This window comes from Bufo gargarizans, chromosome 10, assembly GCF_014858855.1.
Source record: "Bufo gargarizans isolate SCDJY-AF-19 chromosome 10, ASM1485885v1, whole genome shotgun sequence".
Taxonomy (NCBI): Eukaryota; Metazoa; Chordata; class Amphibia; order Anura; family Bufonidae; genus Bufo; species Bufo gargarizans.
This window is the reverse complement of record NC_058089.1, coordinates 7,475,076-7,498,691: the sequence shown is the minus strand read 5'-3', so window position 1 is coordinate 7,498,691 and position 23,616 is coordinate 7,475,076. Positions and strand designations below refer to the sequence as shown.

General features: G+C 46.4%; 1 protein-coding gene across 1 annotated transcript in view; it reads right to left on the bottom strand.

Moving 5' to 3' along the window:
* The window catches only part of ALX4 (ALX homeobox 4), a 63,184-nt gene that overhangs the window by 11,698 nt on the left and 27,870 nt on the right, over positions 1-23,616 (bottom strand). Inside the window, exons 2-3 of the mRNA XM_044270460.1 lie at positions 9,012-9,298; positions 334-462 (exon numbers count right to left, since the gene is read on the bottom strand). Of these exons, the coding sequence (XP_044126395.1) occupies positions 334-462; positions 9,012-9,298 (416 nt within the window). The remainder of the gene's footprint in view (positions 1-333; positions 463-9,011; positions 9,299-23,616) is intronic.

The window sequence follows — 23,616 nt, the reverse complement described above, 5'->3', positions numbered from 1 at the left end:
GCTGACTGTGTAAATGGCTCTTTGGGCACATTTACCTTTCATGCTTTATGTTGACTTGGCTTAGTGAGCATTTTGCGTGAGGTATTGAATTTTTGCCATGTGCCTGGCTCATTGAGTAAGCGTTGATTGCGTATTTTCTGTGTGCATGTGCATAGCTTTTGATTTCAAAATGTCTTAACATGTCTCTGTGTGGCTCAGTGGGCAATATCCGATGTATAGATCTGGCTTAGTGGATTTCTAGGCATTCTTTATCTGGATGTAGGTTGGATTTTCTGCCCTATTGGTGGTGTTCTTGTGACACCTGGATCAGTGGGAAAGTTTCATGTTGCTTACCTGGGCATAGTTTTCGGCTCTTGTCAGTAGTGGCAGCTCATAGGCTGAGGAGAAGTGAGTTCGCACTTGCTGCATTTGTCCGAACCTCTCTCTTTTCCTCCACTTCGCCCTCCGGTTCTGGAACCAAACCTAGAACATGAGAAAAGGTCAGTGAGCTGCACATAATCTACTGTTAGAATCAGAACCGCTTCATGGTCCGGAATCTTCTGTGTCACATTGGGTTACCGTGGCTGCTGAATAAAGCATGGTGGCTCAGTGGTTAAGGAGCGCTCCTTGGCTTGTGTGGGTCTCCTCCAGCCTAAACCTACAGGCCTCCAGTGTATGAGATTAGAGTGTGAGCTTCTGGAGCCAGGGGCTGAGGGGAGGGTTTACAATCTATGTGCAGCGCTGCACTATATGTTGGTGCTTTACTATTCAAGGGTCCAGTCATATATATATATAAGGCTCTATTTTATGTCCGCAACATCTTCAAGATGTCTGCATACTTGAAAACCGATACAGACCTAAAACTTCTCCAAGCTGAGGGTTTGTTACAGTCGTATCCAGTCTAGACAATCCTCCCTCCTGTCCGGTGTTACAATGTATCAGTGCGGGTAAAACGTATTCATCCTGTGCCTGGATGCAAATCCTCAGCTGTGAAAAGTGAAGTCTGGGTGACTATAAACAGGAGTGATCCCATTCACAGCGCTGCTTACTGCATTTGATCTGTTACAATGTATCAGTGTGAATAATCCATCAGCAGCACTGACTTCTCTCCTGTCCTAATAGTTCGTTACAATGTATCAGTGCAGGTGAAAGTGTATCAGTCTGTTTAACTCACAGAGGATTGTCTAAGGCTACTTTCACACTCGCGTTTTGTGCGGATCCATCTTGTATCTGCACAGGCGGATCCGCACGAATAACGCAAACGCTTGTATCCGTTCAGAAAACGGATCCGTCCCCCATCGACTTTCAATGTAAGTCAAGACGGATCCGTTTTCAATTGCACCATATTGTGTCAGTGAAAAACGGATCCGTCCCCATTGACTTACATTGTAAGTATAGACGGATCCGTTTGACTCTGCATAGTCACCAAAACGCTGCAAGCTGCTAAAAAACGTAACGGAGACCGAACGCAGCCAAACTGATGCATTCTGAACGGATCCTTATCCATTCAGAATGCATTGGGGCTGAACTGATCCATTTTGGGCCGCTTGTGAGAGCCCTGAAACAGATCCGACAGGCGGACCCAGAAACGGCAGTGTGAAAGTAGCCTAAACTGGATACAAATTTAACAGTCCCTTGGCTGTAACAAGCATTAGTTCTTGGGATCTCTGGATGGATTGTTTCCATTCAGTGGCAGCAAGGAGAGATCTTAAAAAAAAACAAAAACGCAAAGCGTATTAGAAAGTTGCATTAAGCTATATTCACGTGATGTTTCCTCCAGAATGGCGCAGATACCGGTGGGCGAAGCTAAGATTTTGCATATCGCAGCAGAGCATAAAGTAAAGTTTGACCCCCCCAGCGAAGACTTTTTCTTGTTTCCCGTTTGATGTCTGTCCACCCCTTATGTGGAGGGGGAGGGGGTGCATGTACTTGCCATCTAACGCGCAGTCAGCATTTTTTGGGTGATGGATGTTACAATGTTCTGAGGCCGGTGATAAATGTATCTCACATATGGTAGAGCGATAACACAGCTCTGCTACACGCTGCGGGTGTCCGGCCTCTGCTTATCTCACTGGAATAAAAAAAAAAAACTAAACATTTTTTTTTAACATTGCTGGGACACGAGTGACAACCTATACGGCCGCCATTACTGCTGTCTGATGACAAATCCACTGGAACATGGAACATTCTACGCACTGAAAATGCTCGGACTTCAGAGCCATTGAATTAAACAGAGAAGCAGTTTTAAAAAACCCACGTCAAAACCGCACTAAAAAACGGTGTGAAAATTCCGAAGTGAATTCCGCTCCTGTTTTTTATTCTGCACAGAAAGTTGTCTGTGTGAACATAGCCTCAGCGTAGAGAAGCCCGGAAAAGCTGAAGATCACTTGTCACCCGTCCTTCCGGGTAAGACCTACAGAGGGGAGACTGATCCGAGGGTGGTGCCACGTGCTGCGCATTATATTTAGGGCTCGTTCCCACGACCGTGTAAAGCCCGTGTCCGTGCTGTAGACCGCAAATTGCGGTCCGCAATGTGCGGGCACCGTCTGTGGGGCAGCTGCATGGGGATCGCAGACCCATTCACTTGAATGGGTCCGCGATCCGTCCGTTCCGCAAAAAGATAGAACTTGCTCTATCTTTTTGCGGGGCGGAGGCACGGAACGGCACCCCGGGAAGCATTCCGTAGTGTTCCGTTCCGCACCTCCGGATTTGCGGACCCATTGAAGTGAATGGGTCCACATCCGTAATGCGGAATGCACACGGAACGGTGCCCATGTATTACGGATCCGCAATACGGCAACGGGCAGCACAGGTTAATGTGAACGAGCCCTTATGTGTCTTGATGTTATGTTAAAGAAGTTGAGTAAAAAAAAATTTTTACGTATCCATATCCACAGGAAGGAGGTTAAGTATCTGATCAGTGGTGGTCTGAACACAGCCCCCCCCACTGATTATGAGAACAGAAGTCCCATTAATAGGTGGAGCCATCGCGATGTGGGTGTGGCCATGGGCGCAAATAATGACTGAAATCGCAGGCAGCTCGGAGCCGCCAAAGATTTCAGACTGGTGCACGGACTGCCAGAAGAGGCAGCGCAGGCCCTAACAACACCGCTGCAGCCGGCGCTGGTCTCGATTTGTGGTGAAGAAACACCACAAATCGAGCATGCTGCCATGTAAAAAACAGGAGCGAAAATCGCCAGGAAGCTAAAAATACCACTGCAAAAACAAACCAAAAACCCCTGTGTTTTATTTGTTTGTTTATTTTTATTTTAGATTTAATACTTTCCTATTGGTCAACATGTAACATCTTTGTAACAATTTTTTCCAAAAAAACTAAACCTAAATGTGATAAGAAAAGCAAAAACTGCCCCAGATTTATCCCACTGGCTCACGCTGCGTTATGATTTTGGCGCCTCTTGTAGATGTGATATTCTGAGTGACATAATGGCGAATGCAATCCATTCATCGGGACACTTCCAGAACTCTCCAGCGAGGCGTAAGAAGTATCTAAAACAATAAATTTGGCGCAAGGATATTTTTGGGGCAATTTGAGTCAGAATTCTGATGCTACAAGAAGAGGTTTTCGTGCATCCATTTCTCCTACCTTTTTCGTGTCCTATAAGCCTCCTGCACACGAACGTGTGCCGCCCGTTGCCGTATTGCGACTCGGGCGCCGTTCCGTGGGCATTCCGCATCACGTATGCGGACCCATTCACTTCAATGGGTCCGCAATTCCGGAGATGCAGAATGGTGCGGAACGGAAGCACGGAACCCGAACCACTACGGAGTGCTTTCGTGGGGTTTCGTCCCTACTTCCGTTCCGCAAAAAGATAGAACGTGTCCTATCTTTTTGCGGAACGGGCGGATCGCGGACCCATTAAAGTGAATGGGTCCGCGATCCTCTGCGGCTTCCCCACGGTCGATGTTTGTGCATTGCGGCCCGCAGCACGGCCATGGGGCGCACGCGTTCGTGTGCAGGAGGCCATAGAGAAGCCTCGGGGGGAAAATGCCTCCAAAAAGTCGTACCCTTCCAACACAAATCCCAGACCTTTACAATCCCCTTCTGACATTGGCTTCCAAAACTGCATCAAAATAGCACATACAAGTTCACGGCAGACATTGCACAAGCGAGGTGACCCTGATGCATAAGTATTGATGCCCCCTCCTCATCCATTCCCGGAGTCTATTCATCACCTATGGCAGACACTGGGATTCCAGCGCAGAATCACGTTCCTATGTCCCAGCACATGAGGTTGGTCCGGGGGCTTGTGGAGACCGCTTGGAACATCATGGGGAGAGTCATCAATCAGAGGTGAGGTATAGGGGCGGCTAATGGTGTCAGGTACCAGGAGGGTCCTCCCGGCCTCTGCTTCCCATTTGACATGGTGGATGAATAGTGATTACCAGGGGCCAGCGGTGTCAGATTGGTGACAGGCGTCACACTCGGCAGCTGAAGGAGTCTGTGGGGAATATGTGGGTTCAGGGTCCCTGAAATTAATCCTCCAGACCAAGGAGGGGGCCGAAGATGTCTTGTCCTTCAGTGTACTGCCCCTTTAAGCCAATATTTGTAATTCCTAGATCAAGTGGCCTTTTATGGGTTAATAGGATCTATCGGCAACACAATTCTCTCTCCTGTCCTAATAGTTTGCTACAATGTATCAGTCGGGAGTCCGGGCTGTTTAGCTCACAGAGGATTGTCCAGATGGGATACAATTGTACCAAAGCCTCAGCTGTGAGCAGCATTAGCTCAGGATGGAAAGGAGCAGGTATACATTTACAGAAAGCAAGTGGGGATACAGCAGCTAAAGGGATTGTGCCATGAAAAATATTCTACATTTTTCAAACCAACACCTGGATCTGAATACTTTTGTAATTGCATGTATTAAACATTTTTGCATAGCCAGTGAGTTATTAACTAAAATGTATCTGTATAGCGCCACCTGCTGTTTGTTCCTTCCTTTATTGCTTGTCCACCTCACTGAGCTGGTCGAACGCGCTCAGTTGAAATCTTCAACCGTCACCAGCCATATGTTCTGTTAGAAGCTGTGGCAGTTAGGCCCCTTTCACACGGGCGAGTTTTCCGCGCGGATGCGATGCGCGAGGTGAACGCATTGCACCCGCACTGAATCCGGACCCATTCACTTCTATGGGGCTGTTCACATGAGCGGTGATTTTCACGCATCACTTGTGCGTTGTGTGAAAATCGCAGCATGCTCCTCTTTGTGTGTTTTTCACGCAACGCAGGCCCCATAGAAGTGAATGGGGTTGCGTGAAAATCGCAAGCATCCGCAAGCAAGTGCGGATGCGGTGCGATTTTCACGCACGGTTGCTAGGAGACGATCGGGATGGAGACCCGATCATTATTATTTTCCCTTATAACATGGTTATAAGGGAAAATAATAGCATTCTGAATACACAATGCATAGTACAATAGCGATGGAGGGGTTAAAATAAATAAATATTTAACTCACCTTAGTCCACTTGATCGCGCAGCCGGCATCTCGTCTGTCTCCTTTGCTGAACAGGACCTGTGATGACGTCACTCTGGTAATCACATGATCTTTTACCATGGTGATGGATCATGTGATGACCGGAGTGACGTCACCACAGGTCCTGTTCAGCAAAGGAGACAGACGAGATGCCGGCTGCGCGATCAAGTGGACTAAGGTGAGTTAAATATTTATTTATTTTAACCCCTCCAGTGCTATTTTACTATGCATTGTGTATTCAGAATGCTATTATTTTCCCTTATAACCATGTTATAAGGGAAAATAATGCAATCTACAGAACATGCGCGATTTTTCTCACGCGAGTGCAAAACGCATTACAATGTTTTGCACTCACGCGGAAAAATCGTGGGTGTTCCCGTAATGCACCCGCACATTTTCCCGCAACGCCTGTCTGAAAGAGGCCTTACAGGGGAAGAACTGCAGCAGAAAGGACACGCCCCTTGAGCTGCAACAGAAAGGACGCACCCCTGGGCTGCAGCAGAAAGGACACCCCCCCCCCCCCGAGTTGCAGCAGAAAGGACATGCCCCCTTGAGCTGCCAGCCTGAAATAACACTAGCAGAGCAATTAAACAAATGAAAGGGGAGATCTCTGGATCCATGTGAGGTACAGGGCTGGTTCTAGCTTTGGTAGAAAGAGATGGTCATGTCCTGTATGATGTCTGATTTTCAGTTTTCACACCAATTATGGTGTAACCCTTTGGGTAGAACTCGAAAATCCCTCTAATTTCTTAACCACCTGGGGATTTTTTTTTTCACCCCACATTTCAATAGCCAAATCTTTTTTTTTTTTTTTTTTCATCTGACGCAGCGGTATGGGGTCTTGTTCTTTGTGGGACAGGTGGTATTTTTTTATGGTTCTATTTTAGGTAACATATAATGCACTGAAAATCTTGTATTATTTTTTTATTCTGGCAGAATGGAAAAGAATGCAATTTCGCAATGCTTTTTTTTTGGGGGGGGGGGGGGGGGGTTGTGCTTCGCCATAGAAATGACACGTTCTATTCATCCTGCGGCTCAGTACAATTACGGTGATACCAAATTTATATTGTTCTTATATATTTTTCTATTTTACGCGAGGAAATTCCATCTTTAAAAAAATAGATTTTCATGCCTCCTTATTCTGAGAGCAATAACTTTTTTATCTTTCTGTGGACGGAGATGTTCTGCAATCAGTTTTTTAAATGTTTTTTATTCCAGTTTACGATGAGTAAAAAAAAACTGCAATCCTGGCTTTGTTGTTTGTTTTCGGTGTTTTTTTTTTGTTTTTTTAACTTTTTCTACGAATTTCACTGTGCCGATTAAATATGATAACTTCATGGCTCGGGTTGTTACAGATACAGAACTTTATTTTACTCAATAAATAAAGAAAAACATTTTGGTGGATTTTTTATTTTATTTTTAGTAACATTTTTAAATATTTTATTTAACTTTTTTTTAAATATATTTTTAGTCCCATGCGATTGCTCCTTCACTCCTTGATTTAGTTATTTTGACGTTGGGATCTATCACCAAGCAGGATTCTGGGAAAGCTGGGTGACAACCCCTGTGGGAGCAGTCAGCCATGTTGGCTCGTATACATCATGTGACATGATGACATCATTAGTCAGGGGGCGCTGCTCCAGGTATGGGGTGTTGGAGGGGGTCTCTCTCTCCATTAGACTTGCATCTGTAACTTTGCCCTGAGTGAAGGAAAGCCTTGCTATGACTCTACGTCGCCCCCTCTTCCTATCAGGATAACAAGTGCAGTGCAGGGCATCTGATGGGATGACCCCATATTCTTAAGTATTAGAATTAAGCTGGATTTACGATGCCTTCCCTTAAAGGAGACTTTTATTGCAGTCAATGAGATCTCATCATTGTAGAATCATGGCCCCCGGGGGTCATCTTATAAATAGGCCAGGGGGATCCTCAGTGGGTCAGACATGGGTGAACATGAGGCAGGTTTTATACTGGGATATTTATCTGATGTCCTCTATTTCGAGGGGAATCTCAGAGCACACTGTCAGCATTGTATCCTGGGAAAACAGCTTGGGATGAGGGGGTCAGATGACTTGTGCTTGTTTTCATTACATCTTTAATTTCCTGTAGCCTGTCGCTTTCCCTAACACCACCCCCCATGGATTGTGGGGGGGGGGGAGGATAAGAGGGGGGGGGGGGTAGACATCACCAGGCAGAGAATACGAGAGGTAGAAATATGAATTACATGAGGAAAACCAGTCTAAGCTTCATGGTGGGATTATAGCTGTGGAACTACAAGTCACAGCACGACCTAGACATTGCTTCTTAGACAACTGATAGGACAGAACTGTGAGAGAGACATCTACAATAGCAGGTACTGCTGCAGAACCTCTTTTTATAGGGATGACTATATTCAGAATAGACTAGAATATTACTGGGATGGAACCTGCACGGATACATTGTAACAAGATATATCTGCGCTGTCGATTTATTTAGTTCACAGACAACTGTTCAGATGCAAAGGTAACGAACCCTCAACTGTGAGATGTGTTAAAGGGGAAGTCTCATGAAGACAATCCTACGTCCTGATGGAGTGTGTGAGCCTTAGGGCTCATGTACATGAACGTTGTTTGGTTCCGCATCCGTTGCTCAGTTTTTTAGTTTTTTTTGCGCGGGGCCGCAAAAAAAATGAAATAAAAATACAACATGTCCTATTCTTGTCCGTTTTTATTCTATTATGGGCGACCCGTTCTGTTCCGCAAATTGCGGACTGCAAAACACGGCTCGGTCGAGTGCATGAGCCCTTAAAGGGGGCCCCCACTTACGCCTCTGACTATGATCCAGATTGTTCTCAGCAAGGTCAGCTGATCAGTCTGCACAAGCTTTCAGCCTTTGGATGTTTCTATTCAGTGACAGAAACCAAAGATCTTGAAAATGGTTGAGAAGATGAATCACAAATGATATTAGAAAGTTGCAGTATATCAGCCCGATCTCAGCTTTAGAGCCGCCCCAACTACAATGTGTGTAAGGTCCGAAGCGATTTCAGCAGGTCTAGGACCGGATAGAAGGGGGCAAAAGAGGACATTTCTCCATGGCCTCCACCGTCTAGAGGCGTCCGCTACTCCTCTGCTAAGCCCCATCTTACAGGCGTTCCAAGTTTTAAAATTTTTTAAAATAACCTCTTCCTGCCATATAGCCAGACAATATGTCTTTATAGGCCCTATAATATAGGGTTTCAGCTCTATTTTTCTGATACAGAGCTCCAAATCCCCTGCTTAGATACGGAGTTGCATGATAACATTCTACCTTTCTGCAGCCACCACAAGGGGGAGCTCACTGCGTAGTTTTACTCCCATGGTAGTGAATGGAGGCTAGAATAGAGATAGGCGCTTGTCCCAGAGGTGGGATCCATATGCCATCAGAGTCTGAGATGGGCCCGCCCCGTTAAATAGATCTGATGCAGTGAGCTCCCCCTAGTGGTGACTGCAGAGCAGATCTATATGAAATAATATTAGACCATGGCGCGCACACTGGCACAGGGTCTATGCTGTGCAATCACTGTACCTGCACTCTGGCTTCAGTTAAGTCAGTCCTCATGGCCAGCTGTTCCCGGGCGTAAACATCTGGATAGTGCGTCTTCTGGAAGACTTTCTCCAGCTCCTCCAGCTGGTAACTTGTAAACGTGGTCCTGTTCCTCCTCTTCTTTCCTTTGTTGCTCTCCGATTCGCCTTTATCCATAGGAAGGTCATTGCTTCCTCGGTCCTGGGAGCCCTTTCCTGAACCTTCCTTATTCAGATATCCACCGTCCATTCCTGGGGGTTCACTATTTGGCGTTAGAGAAGTCTCTTTTCCTACAAAGAGAAAATAAAATAAAAATGCTGTTTTCTATATCAATGCCAAATAGCGTAAAACACAGATCTGCTAATTCTTATTGGAAACAGTCAGAAAGCTTGTTACCAGTCACAATGCAATGCAATGGGGCCGGTGCAAAGATGACGCTTCTGTAAATGCACCAGAGGAAAAAGAAATCCCTATGCAGACACTAAACACCCAAGGACATAAACAGCGATTTCAGCTCTGAAGCCAGCATGGTTGTGAATGCAGTAACTCTCATATGCACTGTAAAGGAAGACATTTTAACAATTTACTGACCTGGTTCAATAGATCTGGGATTGGTGGACTAAGTCTGTCCACAGAGGTGTATCAGATTGTGGGTTTGCTACTCCTGGGGACCTGCTGGTGAAAGCAACCCCCACTCAGCTGCAATGGATGTAATGGAACCGTTATTGAAATCAATGGGAATCAGAAGTGACGCCAACAGTCATCAAGAGCAGCGCTCCTGTGTAACGTGCACTATTACAGTCCCAGAACTGCTTTCCTACAGGGTTAACCCTGTTCTTTACTAAATCTTATATTATGGTTTATGAGATTATTAGTAAACATTTTGTTCCCACTTTGGCCACTGAGTGTCTGTTTATGTGGTCGAGAGGTTTATCTCATGGTTTCTCATGTATTATCCAGGACACGTCCCCAGATACTGAATCTGCAATTATGTAACAGGAGGAATCCGAGAATAAATAATATTACAGCATCAGTCTATTATAATCTGTAATCAGAACACCGACCCCTGGACATGATCAAAACACACTGCTATTATATTATTATCTGTACATAGAAGACTACAACCCCCAACATGATCTTCCCACTGGACACGATCAAAACACACTGCTATTATATTATTATCTGTACATAGAAGACTACAACCCCCAACATGATCTTCCCACTGGACACGATCAAAACACACTGCTATTATATTATCTGTACATAGAACACTACAACCCCCAACATGATCTGCCCACTGGACATGATCAAAATACAATCCTAATATTATCTATACATAGAAGACTACAACCCCCAACATGAACTGCCCATTGGACATGACCAAAATACAATCCTCATACTCTCTCAGTAGAACACTACAATCCCCGACATGACCATAATATAATCCAATTATAGACTACTACAACTCTCAACATGACCCGACCACTGGACATGACCATAATATAATCCTAATATAATCTACACATAGACCACTACGACCCCCAACATGACCTGACCACTGGACATGACCATAATACTGTTCTGTTATACTCTGTACATAGAACACTACAACCCCCAACATGATCAGCTCCCTCAATATAACCCTAATAGACTGATATTATACTCTATACATAGAACACTACAATCCCCCAACATGATCAGCCCCCTCAATATAAGGCCTTTTTCACTCGAACGTGTGCGCTCCGTGGCCGTATTGCAGACCGCATTTGCGGATCCGAAATACACAGGCACCGTTCCGTCTGCATTCCGCATGACGGATGCGGACCCATTCACTTCAATGGTTCCGAAAATCCGGAGATGCAGAACGGAACCCTACGGAAGCACTACGGAGTGCTTCCGTGGGGTTTCGTCCCGTACTTCCGTTCCGCAAAAAGATAGTTGATGTCCTACCTTTTTGTGGAACCGCCGCGGATCCATTAAAATGAATGGGTCCGCGATCTGCTGCTGCTGCCCCATGGCGGGTGTTCGTGCATGGCGGCCCGCGTGTGCAAGAGGCCTAACCCTAACCCTGGGTTCACACCCGAGCGTTTTACAGCGCGTTCCTACGCGCTGTAAAACGCTCAACAAGGAGAAACCAATGATTCCCTATGGGAATGGTTCTCACCTGGGCGTTTTACAGCGCGTACGATCGCGCTGTAAAACGCCCGACGCTCAAACAAGTTCTTGAGCTTTTTTGGGCGTTTGTCGCGCGTTCCCGCACATAGATATTCGGGAACGCGCGACAATGTGTGCACGCCTGTCTCTGTATGCGCGATTGTAAACGCCCGTACAATCGCGCATACAGAGCGCTCGTTTCAGAACGCTCAGGTCTGAACCCCCTGTAATAGACTGATATTATACTCTATACATTGAACACTACAACTCCCAACATGACCACAATACAATCTTATTATACTATATACTACAACTCCCACACTTCTTCCTAGATTTAATGGGGAAATACTTCTTAAATAGAGATGAGCGAACTTCTGTTTTAAGTTCGGCGTCTAAAGTTCGGGGGCGGGTTAGCGGAGAATCCCGATCTGGAACCGGATATGGATTCCGACTTCCGTTGTGGTCCGTGGTAGCGGAATCAATAATGGCCGATTATTGATTCCGCTACCACGGACCACAACGGAAGTCGGAATCCATATCCGGTTCCAGATCGGGATTCTCCGCTAACCCGCCCCCGAACTTTAGACGCCGAACTTAAAACAGAAGTTCGCTCATCTCTATTCTTAAAGGGAAAGTCCATAAGCCGTTCTGTAGCAGTTGCTCGCGTTTCCGGTGATGTCCGCACGGAGGGAGGAGGCAGATTATTCGTTTCCTTACACACTTTTGTTTTATCTATAGAATTATGAATCTTCCGAGACCCCAGATCTGTGATGAGTGAGATTCCTGGGGTTTTGGCGCTTCCTTCGGGGACACTTGAAGGACTCTTCGCTCCCGGTCCTGTCAGATATCAGGATCCACTCAACCTTTTGCTGGATGAGCCGGGGGCCAGAGTTCATAGGAATCAGATGCTCCCTCAGCTCCAGGATTTAGAAGGGAGATTTCACAACTCAACTTTATGTGACCCCTGAAAGTCATCTTATCTTCCTACACCCACAGCCGCACATTAGATTGTCAGCTCATATGGTGGTACTGATTCATTACAGCCACATGGATCACCACGTAGTCAGATGTATGGCCGCCCAGAGCCTGGAAGGATTTGTCTAATCCCCTAGTGCTGGGGGACCTGCCTTCACTTATCTCTCCCAGTTTATGATGTTTCTGCTGATGGCAAAGTCCTGGTTCAATTTTAGGCTCCATCCAAAGGGAGCAGCTCGAGGGGTCCGGGTCTCTGGGGGGGTCCTAATGTCACCTCTGCTGCATAAGAAGACACCACCATTATAAATGGTACATTGTAGCCTGCGGCTGTTACAGATTTTCCATTTGGACCCAGGAGCTTCATCTCATGCTTATTTACACCCTACTCCAGTCACATCCAGAGCTGCATTCAAAAATTCACTGGTTGTGTAACGGGTCTCACCACATTCTACATTCTTGTAAGAAGAAACACCTTAAACTGCAACATTTAGCAAATTGTATCAAATTGCTTCCTTACTGCAACAATGTTTCCCAAATAAAAACCTCCTACCGTTTTGTGTGCGCAGCTCTTACGCAGATCCATGTGTCTGATCCGGGCCCTCCTGTTGCTTTCTGCTGCCTGTAGGTTAGAGGCGGAGGGGATCTGGGGCCTGAAAGGATCGGATGTGTTCACGCGCGGCTGGAGAGAGATCACTCAGCTTCATTTCCGTTTACTAGAGCTAGCCTCAGGGCTCATGCACACGAACGTATTTTCTTTCCGTGTCCGTTCCGTTTTTTTAGTTTTTTTGCTGACCGTATGCAAAACCATTAATTTCAATGGGTCCACAAATGTGCATTCCGTTTTCATATGTCCGTATTTCCGCTGTGCAAAAAAATAGAACACGTCCTATTATTGTCCGCATTACAGACAAGGATAAGACTGTTCTATCAGGAGCCAGCTGTTCTGTTCCACAAAATATAGAATGCACACGGACGTCATCTGTATTTTTTGAGGATCCGTTTTTTTTCGGTCTGCAAAATACATACGTCGTGTGCATGAGCCCTTATGTTGGCTAAGAATACGGCTCGGATATGGTCAAGTTGCAGCCGTGCTGCGGTCAAGAACCACACGGCCAATTAGCCGCAGCTGACTTACATTTAACTAATGAAGACCGCAGTGTATAGTCCAGGCCTGGCCAACCTGCGGATCTCCAGCTGTTGTAAAACTACAACTTCCACCATGCCCTGCTGTAGGCTGATAGCTGTAGTTAGTCTGGGCATGCTAGGAGTTGTAGTTTTGCAACCCCTGGAGAGCCTCAGGTTGGCCATCCCTGGTATAGTCCTTCTTGATTGTTAATGGTCGCGAGGTCCTCCGCAGCAGGATATGTTGGCTAATCTCTCAATCTTAACATCAGTTTGAGGGTTTAGTAAGACCGCAGAGCGCACCTGTCTTTGCTATTATTATATTGTTATAATGGTCGCAAGATACCTTCAAGGCAGCTGCAGCTGATTGGCCACGTGGTTCTTGACTGCAGCACGGCCGCAACCTGACCGCAGCACGGCCGCTCTGTGTGTCCGTTCCCTAATGCTCTGTGCCTGTTGTCACCTCCCTCGTATAATGTACCAGACCATTTATTGCCTAATTATAACTGCCATACCGCTATACAGACCACCATAGATCTCACAAATATTATACTGTACAGCATGGATGTCAAACTCATGGCCCTCCAGCTGTTGCAAAACTACAACTCCCATCATTCCCTGATAGCTGCAGTATGCCCAGGCATGATGGGAGTTGTAGTTTTGCAACAGCTGGAGGGCCACGAGTTTGACATCCATGCTGTACAGTCACTATGTAGCAGCGCCACACACTGCTCAAATAATACTGACATACAGTAGCAGCTCCAGACATAACAACTCTATACAATGTCCATACAATGCTGCGGACATTCATGTTGGACACAAGCCTTGGGTGCCCCCTTCTGTGTGGGGGGAGAAATTCATCAGTAGCTCCACTTATCTCCCCCTGAACCTTGAAGTCACCAGGGGGCAGCGGTTTGGCCCTGACATCAGGAGCATCCACAGACCATGCAATCAATGACCGGGGAGGGGGCTTCCAATAAATGTGTTGCCCAGGAAGCTTCCAACGTCCAGAGGACCCCTTTAAGTTGCATTGTTTCGGATGTATGTGGGGGCTTATTTGCTCCGCTTCGTTGTTACACTGTTAGACACTGGCACATCCAGGGTTAATCTCCGCTTAGTCTCATTAGTGCCCCAGATGTGGGTGAAAATATGGACCTTTCTTTTTGAGATTTATACCTTCTAGATAGTGAAATCTGCCCATTGCACAGCGTGTGTCGGGGTCACATATGGAATGATAACTGGGAGCTTTTATTCCTCCAGGTGAAGATCCCCTTTAAGGACCCGCGGAGCAGCTGTAAATAAGGAGGCATTAAACCTCAAAGGCCTGAGTGACAGTGCTGAGCTGAAGCAGGGGCTCCGGCCTGTGATAACCTGCTAACTAGGCCATAACTCTGCTCCCTGGCCGATAGCAGAGAGACAGACAGGCGGCAGAGGTAGTGGCCCCTCTAATAAAACAGCCCAGTGCAGAAGGCATCTCCTGGCTGATAAGACCCATGTGCTGACAGATCCTCACCTCCTGACTGCAGCTCAGTATAAAGGTGCAGGACCTCAAGGGGCCCAATCTGGGTCTCTGGCTTGCATCATGGGAGCCGTGGGTCTCACCCACATGTGGAGCGCTTGTAATCAGAGGCCTAACCTGAAGCTCCTGGGCCCCAACCTACCATGTGCCATTTATAACACTGGTGTCTTCTGATGAGGCAGCGGGGACCACTGCACTGCTTACACTATGGAGGCGATATCCTGCAGGATGTGCCTGGAAATAGATGTGCTGCAGTCTCTGCAGACTGTTTCAAGCCTCTGGCAACCTGGACGAGGACTAGTTCTGACCTCAGTGGTTGTCAGGAGACCCTTGGAGCAGAGCTGAGCGCTGTCTGCATAAGGGACTTTCACGCTCGCGTTGTTAGAATCCGGCAGCGGATCCTCCGGTGGACCCAGGATCTGATACTATAGTGGGCCCCAAAGGTCTAGAGACAATAACTTACCACGAGGGTCTATGGGGGTCATTCATCCATCAGAAATATGCCTAAATCAGCTGTATTTCTGGCGCAGATAATATTACATGATGGGGGTTGTAGTGCTGTGTGCTTCTCTGATATAATGTCACACGTGAGAGGCTTAGATAACCAGGCTCGCATAAGGTATCAAACATGATGGGCTTGGATACACAGCTCAGCAAACAGTATCGCACAAGATAGGTTTAGGGCCCCAAAATCTATAACAGGGCCCCACTTGCTGGTGACCCCCTCAGTCCCCACCAGGACCGGTGTGCCCCTTCCCACTTTCCATATAGCTATGTCATATGGGTGAGTATCACACAAGACAGACTAAAGGCTCTTTCACACGAGCGGATGCCGTGCGGGTAATCTGCTGCGTAAAAGAGAGCCAAGCCCCGCTCCGGACAGCAGAGACACGGAGCAGTAACATGACTGATGACGCTCCGCGCCTCTCTGTGACCTTTTTACTACAAAATCACGGTGACAACTTTATCTCGCTGTGATTTTGTAGTAAAAAGGTCACAGAGAGGAACGGAGCATCAATCATGTTAATGCTCCGTGCCTCTGCAGTCTGCATCGGGTCTTGGCTCTCTTTCACGGAGCGGATGCCACGCACGGCATCCGCTCGTGTGAAACAGCCCTTAGGGTACGAATCTCTGTGTCTTCCTTTATTTTTGGAGGACCACCAGACATAAAGGAAGGTAAAAAAAAGTCTAAGACCGGTTTGCCATGCAAATGATAGGAATAAAACGGACGCGGATGACAATCTTGTGTGCCTCCGCGTTTTTTAGCGGTCCCATTGACTTGAATGGGTCCGCGGACTGTTTTCCGCGGACAAGAATAGGACAGGTTATATTTTTTTGACAGACTGGAACCACGGATCACGGACGCGGATGGCAAACGGTGCACTATCCGCATTTTCAACAGGTCCATAGAAATGAATGGGTCCGCACCTGAAACGCTAAAATCGGCGGAACGGACGCGGAAGCAAACAACGGTCGTGTGCATGAGGCCTTAGGCTACATGCACACGAACGTTGTTTTTTTCCGTGTACATTCCGGTTTTTTTTTTGCGGATAGGATGCGGACCTATTAATTTCAATGGGTCCGCAAAAAAAGCAGACAGCACACCGTGTATGTCCGTTCCATAGCCCCGCAAAAAAAATAGAACATGTCCTATTCTTGTCCGTTTTAGGCATTGTTACAATGGAACCAGAAAAAAAAACGGATGGCCTATAGATAGCATCCGTTATTTTTTGTGGACCGCAAAACACATACGGCCGTGTGCATGTAGCCTTACATCACAGTATCACATAGGTTCAGCTCAGCAGTCAGTATCACGCATGATTAGCTTTGATACACCTCTCAGCAGACAGTATCAAATATGTTAGACTTAGATACACATCTCTACAGAGTATCACCCCATCATAGGCTTAGATACAGCTGCTCAGCATGCTGTATCACACATGCCAGGCTTAGAGATACATGATACGCTTACATACAGCGGCTTAGCAGGCAGAATCACACATACTGGGCTTAGATACAGAGCTAGGCAAACAGTATCACACATGCCAGGATTAGAGACACACCTCAGTAGACTGTATCACACATGCTAGGATTAGATACACACCTCAGTAGACTGTATCACACATGCTAGGATTAGATACACACCTCAGTAGACTGTATCACACATGCTAGGATTAGAGACACACCTCAGTAGACTGTATCACACATGCTAGGATTAGAGACACACCTCAGTAGACTGTATCACACATGCCAGGATTAGAGACACACCTCAGTAGACTGTATCACACATGCTAGGATTAGAGACACACCTCAGTAGACTGTATCACACATGCTAGGATTAGAGACACACCTCAGTAGACTGTATCACACATGCCAGGATTAGAGACACACCTCAGTAGACTGTATCACACATGCTAGGATTAGAGACACACCTCAGTAGACTGTATCACACATGCCAGGATTAGAGACACACCTCAGTAGACTGTATCACACATGCTAGGCTTAGAGACACACCTCAGTAGACTGTATCACACATGCTAGGCTTAGAGACACACCTCAGTAGACTGTATCACACATGCTAGGCTTAGAGACACACCTCAGTAGACTGTATCACACATGCTAGGCTTAGAGACACACCTCAGTAGACTGTATCACACATGCCAGGCTTAGATACACACCTCAGTAGACTGTATCACACATGCTAGGCTTAGATACATGATACGCTTACATACAGCGGCTTAGCAGGCAGAATCACACATACTGGGCTTAGATACAGAGCTAGGCAAACAGTATCACACATGCCAGGATTAGAGACACACCTCAGTAGACTGTATCACACATGCTAGGATTAGATACACACCTCAGTAGACTGTATCACACATGCTAGGATTAGATACACACCTCAGTAGACTGTATCACACATGCTAGGATTAGAGACACACCTCAGTAGACTGTATCACACATGCCAGGATTAGAGACACACCTCAGTAGACTGTATCACACATGCTAGGATTAGAGACACACCTCAGTAGACTGTATCACACATGCCAGGATTAGAGACACACCTCAGTAGACTGTATCACACATGCTAGGCTTAGAGACACACCTCAGTAGACTGTATCACACATGCTAGGCTTAGAGACACACCTCAGTAGACTGTATCACACATGCTAGGCTTAGAGACACACCTCAGTAGACTGTATCACACATGCTAGGCTTAGAGACACACCTCAGTAGACTGTATCACACATGCCAGGCTTAGATACACACCTCAGTAGACTGTATCACACATGCTAGGATTAGAGACACACCTCAGTAGACAGTATCACACATGCTAGGATTAGAGACACACCTCAGTAGACAGTATCACACATGCTAGGATTAGAGACACACCTCAGTAGACAGTATCACACATGCCAGGCTTAGATACATGATGACCACGATGCAGCCACGACATCACATTCACCTTGCTGTCAGGAATGGCGGTATTAACAAGGTATAAAGTGGCTGATTTGTCAGATTAGTTTTATTATCGCAGCCGTTTCCCGGTGGAGGAGGTGATGATGGGACTACTGTGCGGACAACGTGTGGGCTGCAGAAATCCAGCTTCGTGTGTATTAGAAGTGACAGCAAAATCCCTTTTATCTCCGGCAAAATAAAAATTCATGATATTTTCTTTGGCAGCGTCGGGCGGTTTGGGGTAACGCAGCAGTCGGGGTTTATAAAGCCGCACTTCAGTGCATTTCAGTTTTATCAGCGCTCTCCTTGCTTGGCTTCTAGGTGTCAAAGTGCCTCTGTGTGTGCCAGCTGCCGTGCCACCCGCCCCAGACCTTGGTTTCCTGTTTGATTTCAGCCCCAAGAGCGAAAAGCACTTAATGCATCCATCCAGACGCAGCCTGAAAGCACGGACTCATGGGAGAAATATGCTGCACGAGGAAATTGGTGCTTACTAGTTATGAGTGTACTATAAGTCCCAGCATGCAGATCATAGTCTAACCACCACACCATACATGTCAGCTATAAAGCAGCCCCTGTAACTGCTATGGGCTCTAAGGGGCCCTTCCTCCTGGGCAGAATGAACTTGCATAGAGCTTCCCTTCCCTATTACAGCAATGAAATAAAAGGGAAAGTGACTCAGACCCTTGACTCTGCAGATCGGTATGTTCCCGGTGATCGGACACCCACCGAACACTGTCTATCCATGCTAATGTTAAAGGGGCAGCTCAGGATTAGAAAAACACGGCTGATACTGTCTTCCAAAAACAGCGCCACACCTGTCCACAGGCTGTGTATGATATTGCAGCTCATCCCCATTCTCTTCCATGGAGCTGAACTGCAAGACCAGATGCAACCCCTGCACAGGTCTAGAAGAAAGCTGCTATGTTCTTCTAGTCCTGCACAACCCCTTTAAGAATTAAATAAAAAAATAAAAAAATTGCATTGGCCCCTTATTGTTTGCACTGCTGAGTAGCTCACTGTAGTTTAAAGGGGTATTCCAGGATTTTACTATTGATGTCCTATCCGCACTGATTAGCTGCCTCTGAGTAGCTCTGGTGCCGGTGTTCCTTGAAATTTCCCTACCCCTGTTGTGTCGCAGCCGCACCGGACATGAAGTTCCCAGCTTTGGAAGGAGCTGTGCCGCGCTGCGCAGACCCACAACGACAGGGTAGCAAAATTACACACCAGAGTTGGGGAGAAGGGGCCACTTAATGCGCTTGTGCCTTACCTCTCAGGTGGACACCGTCCGACACTGCGCATGCGCCGGGAGCCTCAGCAGCGAATAGAGCAGGCATCCTCAAACTGCGGCCCTCCAGCTGTTGAAAAACTACAACTCCCAGCATGCCTGAACAGCCTACAGGTATCAGCCAACAGCAGGGCATTGTGGGAGTTGTAGTTTTACAACAGCTGGAGGGCCGCAGTTTAAGGATGCCTGGGTTAGAGGGTAGGGAAAAATTACGGGCCAGTGCGCAAGCACGGCTAACTACTCCCATCGGGATGCACCGCGTGTGCGCACAAGCGGACAGGGGGATCTCTTAAACCCAACATCCATCCGATCACCGCCCCTGCACAGTGTGGGGGTAGGGAGATCTGATAGCCATTTCCTCTCTTAAATCTCCCTACCACTTACTGCGCACGCGTGGTGTCTGATCATCTGGAGCCAGCTGAGAGGTAAGGCGCAAGCGCATTAGGTGGCCCCTTCTCCCCAACTCTGTTGTGGAATTTTCCTACCACGTCGTTGTGCGCCTGCGCAGCGCGACACACCTCCTTCCAAAGCTGGGAATGTCATGTCCGGTGCGGCCGCGTCACAACAGGAAGTGACGAGGGTAGAGAAATTTCTAATTTCACGGAACACCGGAAGTAACTTCTGTCCATCCACTACATAATGGCAGCTCCAGCACTGAGGCTTCTGCAGAACAACGGATCGGGGGGGTGCGCCGGACCGCCACTGATCAGATATTGATTGCCTATGCATTTCCTTCCCCAAAATTACTGCATAAAAACAGCGCCTCCTACCTGAGCAGCTCCAGAGAGAAGGAACACTGCAGATCTGGAACACAATGTAACAACTTTATGTTTATTTATTACTTTTGTAACACTAATTGCAATCTTGTAGCAAGTCACTTTCCAGAATCTGCAGAATCCCCCCTCACACAGAACCCAGTCCCCCATCTACAGCCCTTCATCCCTCAGACAGGCCCATAATCACACCTAGTATTATTCTAGCTTTGCAGAGGTCCTGACTTCTTGCTGATGGGAGGATAGGTCGCTTATTTTTCTTTACTGACTGTTAATAAATTTACTGACAGTTGGCACCCTGCAGCAGCACAGTGACATGTGTTAGTTTTTGTGGAAGTGAGTGACGCTCCGAGCTCCTGGAAGCATCCTTTGTTTTAACATGAATTCCTAGAGATGTTCCAGACCTATCTCTTCTCTGGACATATGGACTCCTGGAAGCGCTCCGTCTGCAGCTCAGAGCGTCTCTGTGGAACGGGCAGCGCCTTAAAATTATACATCAGCACCTGAATTTTACTCTGGAATTACAGGAAACTAGGAAAGTGTCAGCATCTACAATTCCAGGAAAGTAACTATAAGAAGTGAATAGAAGTCACACCCGGGCACTGGGGCCTCCAGTGTTATAAATGGCACTTGGTAGGTGGAGGTCTGCTTAAAGGTTTTGCACTGGGGCCTAACTTTGTATATGTGCAATTCTGAACCTGATGGAAAGGCCTGGAATGTCCATAAACATTACTGTGTGGAGATGACTAAAAAGAGGTCCTCCTCTAATGACCACTTTACATCTCCTGTCCAAATAATAAATTCATTCAATGTATTTACTGCATACATTACTTATCCTATACTGATCCTGAGTTACATCCTGTATTATACTCCAGAGCTGCACTCACTATTCTGCTGGTGGAGTCACTGTGTACATACATTACGTATCCTGTACTGATCCTGAGTTACATCCTGTATTATACTCCAGAGCTGCACTCACTATTCTGCTGGTGAAGTCACTGTGTACATACATTACTTATCCTGTACTGATCCTGAGTTACATCCTGTATTATACTCCAGAGCTGCACTCACTATTCTGCTGGTGGAGTCACTGTGTGCATACATTACTTATCCTGTACTGATCCTGAGTTACATCCTGTATTATACTCCAGAGCTGCACTCACTATTCTGCTGGTGCAGTCACTGTGTACATACATTACTTATCCTGTACTGATCCTGAGTTACATCCTGTATTATACTGCAGAGCTGCACTCACTATTCTGCTGGTGCAGTCACTGTGTACATATATTACTTATCCTGTACTGACCCTGAGTTACATCCTGTATTATACTCCAGAGCTGCACTCACTATTCTGCTGGTGCAGTCACTGTGTACATACATTACATTACTTATCCTGTACTGATCCTGAGTTATATCCTGTATTATACCCCAGAGCTGCACTCACTATTCTGCTGGTGCAGTCACTGTGTACATTACATTACTTATCCTGTACTGATCCTGAGTTGCATCCTGTATTATACTCCAGAGCTGCACTCACTATTCTGCTGGTGCAGTCACTGTGTGCATACATTACTTATCCTGTACTGATCCTGAGTTACATCCTGTATTATACTCCAGAGCTGTACTCACTATTCTGCTGGTGCAGTCACTGTGTACATACATTACGTATCCTGTACTGATCCTGAGTTACATCCTGTATTATACTCCAGAGCTGCACTCACTATTCTGCTGGTGCAGTCACTGTGTACATACATTACGTATCCTGTACTGATCCTGAGTTATATCCTGTATTATACTCCAGAGCTGCACTCACTATTCTGCTGGTGCAGTCACCGTGTACATACATTACTTATCCTGTACTGATCCTGAGTTGCATCCTGTATTATACTCCAGAGCTGCACTCACTATTCTGCTGGTGCAGTCACTGTGTACATTACATTACTTATCCTGTACTGATCCTGAGTTACATCCTGTATTATACTCCAGAGCTGCACTCACTATTCTGCTGGTGGAGTCACTGTGAACATACATTACTTATCCTGTACTGATCCTGAGTTATATCCTGTATTATACTCCAGAGCTGCACTCACTATTCTGCTGGTGCAGTCACTGTGTACATTACATTACTTATCCTGTACTGATCCTGAGTTGCATCCTGTATTATACTCCAGAGCTGCACTCACTATTCTGCTGGTGCAGTCACTGTGTACATTACATTACTTATCCTGTACTGATCCTGAGTTACATCCTGTATAATACTCCAGAGCTGCACTCACTATTCTGCTGGTGGAGTCACTGTGTGCATACATTACTTATCCTGTACTGATCCTGAGTTACATCCTGTATTATACTCCAGAGCTGTACTCACTATTCTGCTGGTGCAGTCACTGTGTACATACATTACTTATCCTGTACTGATCCTGAGTTACAGCCTGTATTATACTCCAGAGCTGCACTCACTATTCTGCTGGTGCAGTCACTGTGTACATACATTACTTACTCTGATACGGAACCTGTTTATACTCCAGAGCTCCATTCAGGATTATGCTGGTCAGATACACGCCCCTCAATTGAGCTCTTACAATGCAGGATGCAGTTACTGTTGTCACTGATCCTAATGATCAACTGTTTAAGTTTCCTGCAGCGCCACCACTGGAGAAATAAAGTATTATACAGTTTTATTATTGAAATCAGTGGGATGTCCCTGTAATAAGTTAGCATGCTGGGTCTTCTACACTGAAAGACTCTCTTAGTAGCTGCTTGCAAGTCTGACAAGTAGATGAGGGTCTAAAATGAGGGACCCCCAGTGGTTGAGGGGTTTTGCTACTTCAGCAAATGGTATTTATTATGTACAGAAAGTTAATACAAGGCACTTACTAATGTATTGTGATTCTCCATATTGCTTCCTTTGCTTGCTGGATTCATTTTTCCATCACATTATACACGGCTCATTTCCATGGTTTTGACCACCCTGCAATCCATCAGTGGTGTTTGTGCTTGCGCACGATAGACAAAAGCACCAGCCTATGTGCGCTCCCACGATCCCGGCCACCAGAGAAGCCAGCACCCTTTCCTATAGTGTGCAAGCACGGCCACTGCTGATGGATTGGAGGGAGGTCATAACCGTGGAAACAATCAGTGTACAATGTGATGGAAAAATGAATCCAGCCAGCTAAGGAAGCAATATGGAGAATCACAATACATTAGTAAGGGCCTGGTATAAACCCTTTTCTACATAATAAATGCCACTTGCTGAAGTGACACAACCCCTTTAACTCTAAATTCGACGACCAGATGACCCCTTTTAAAGTGGCTTTAACT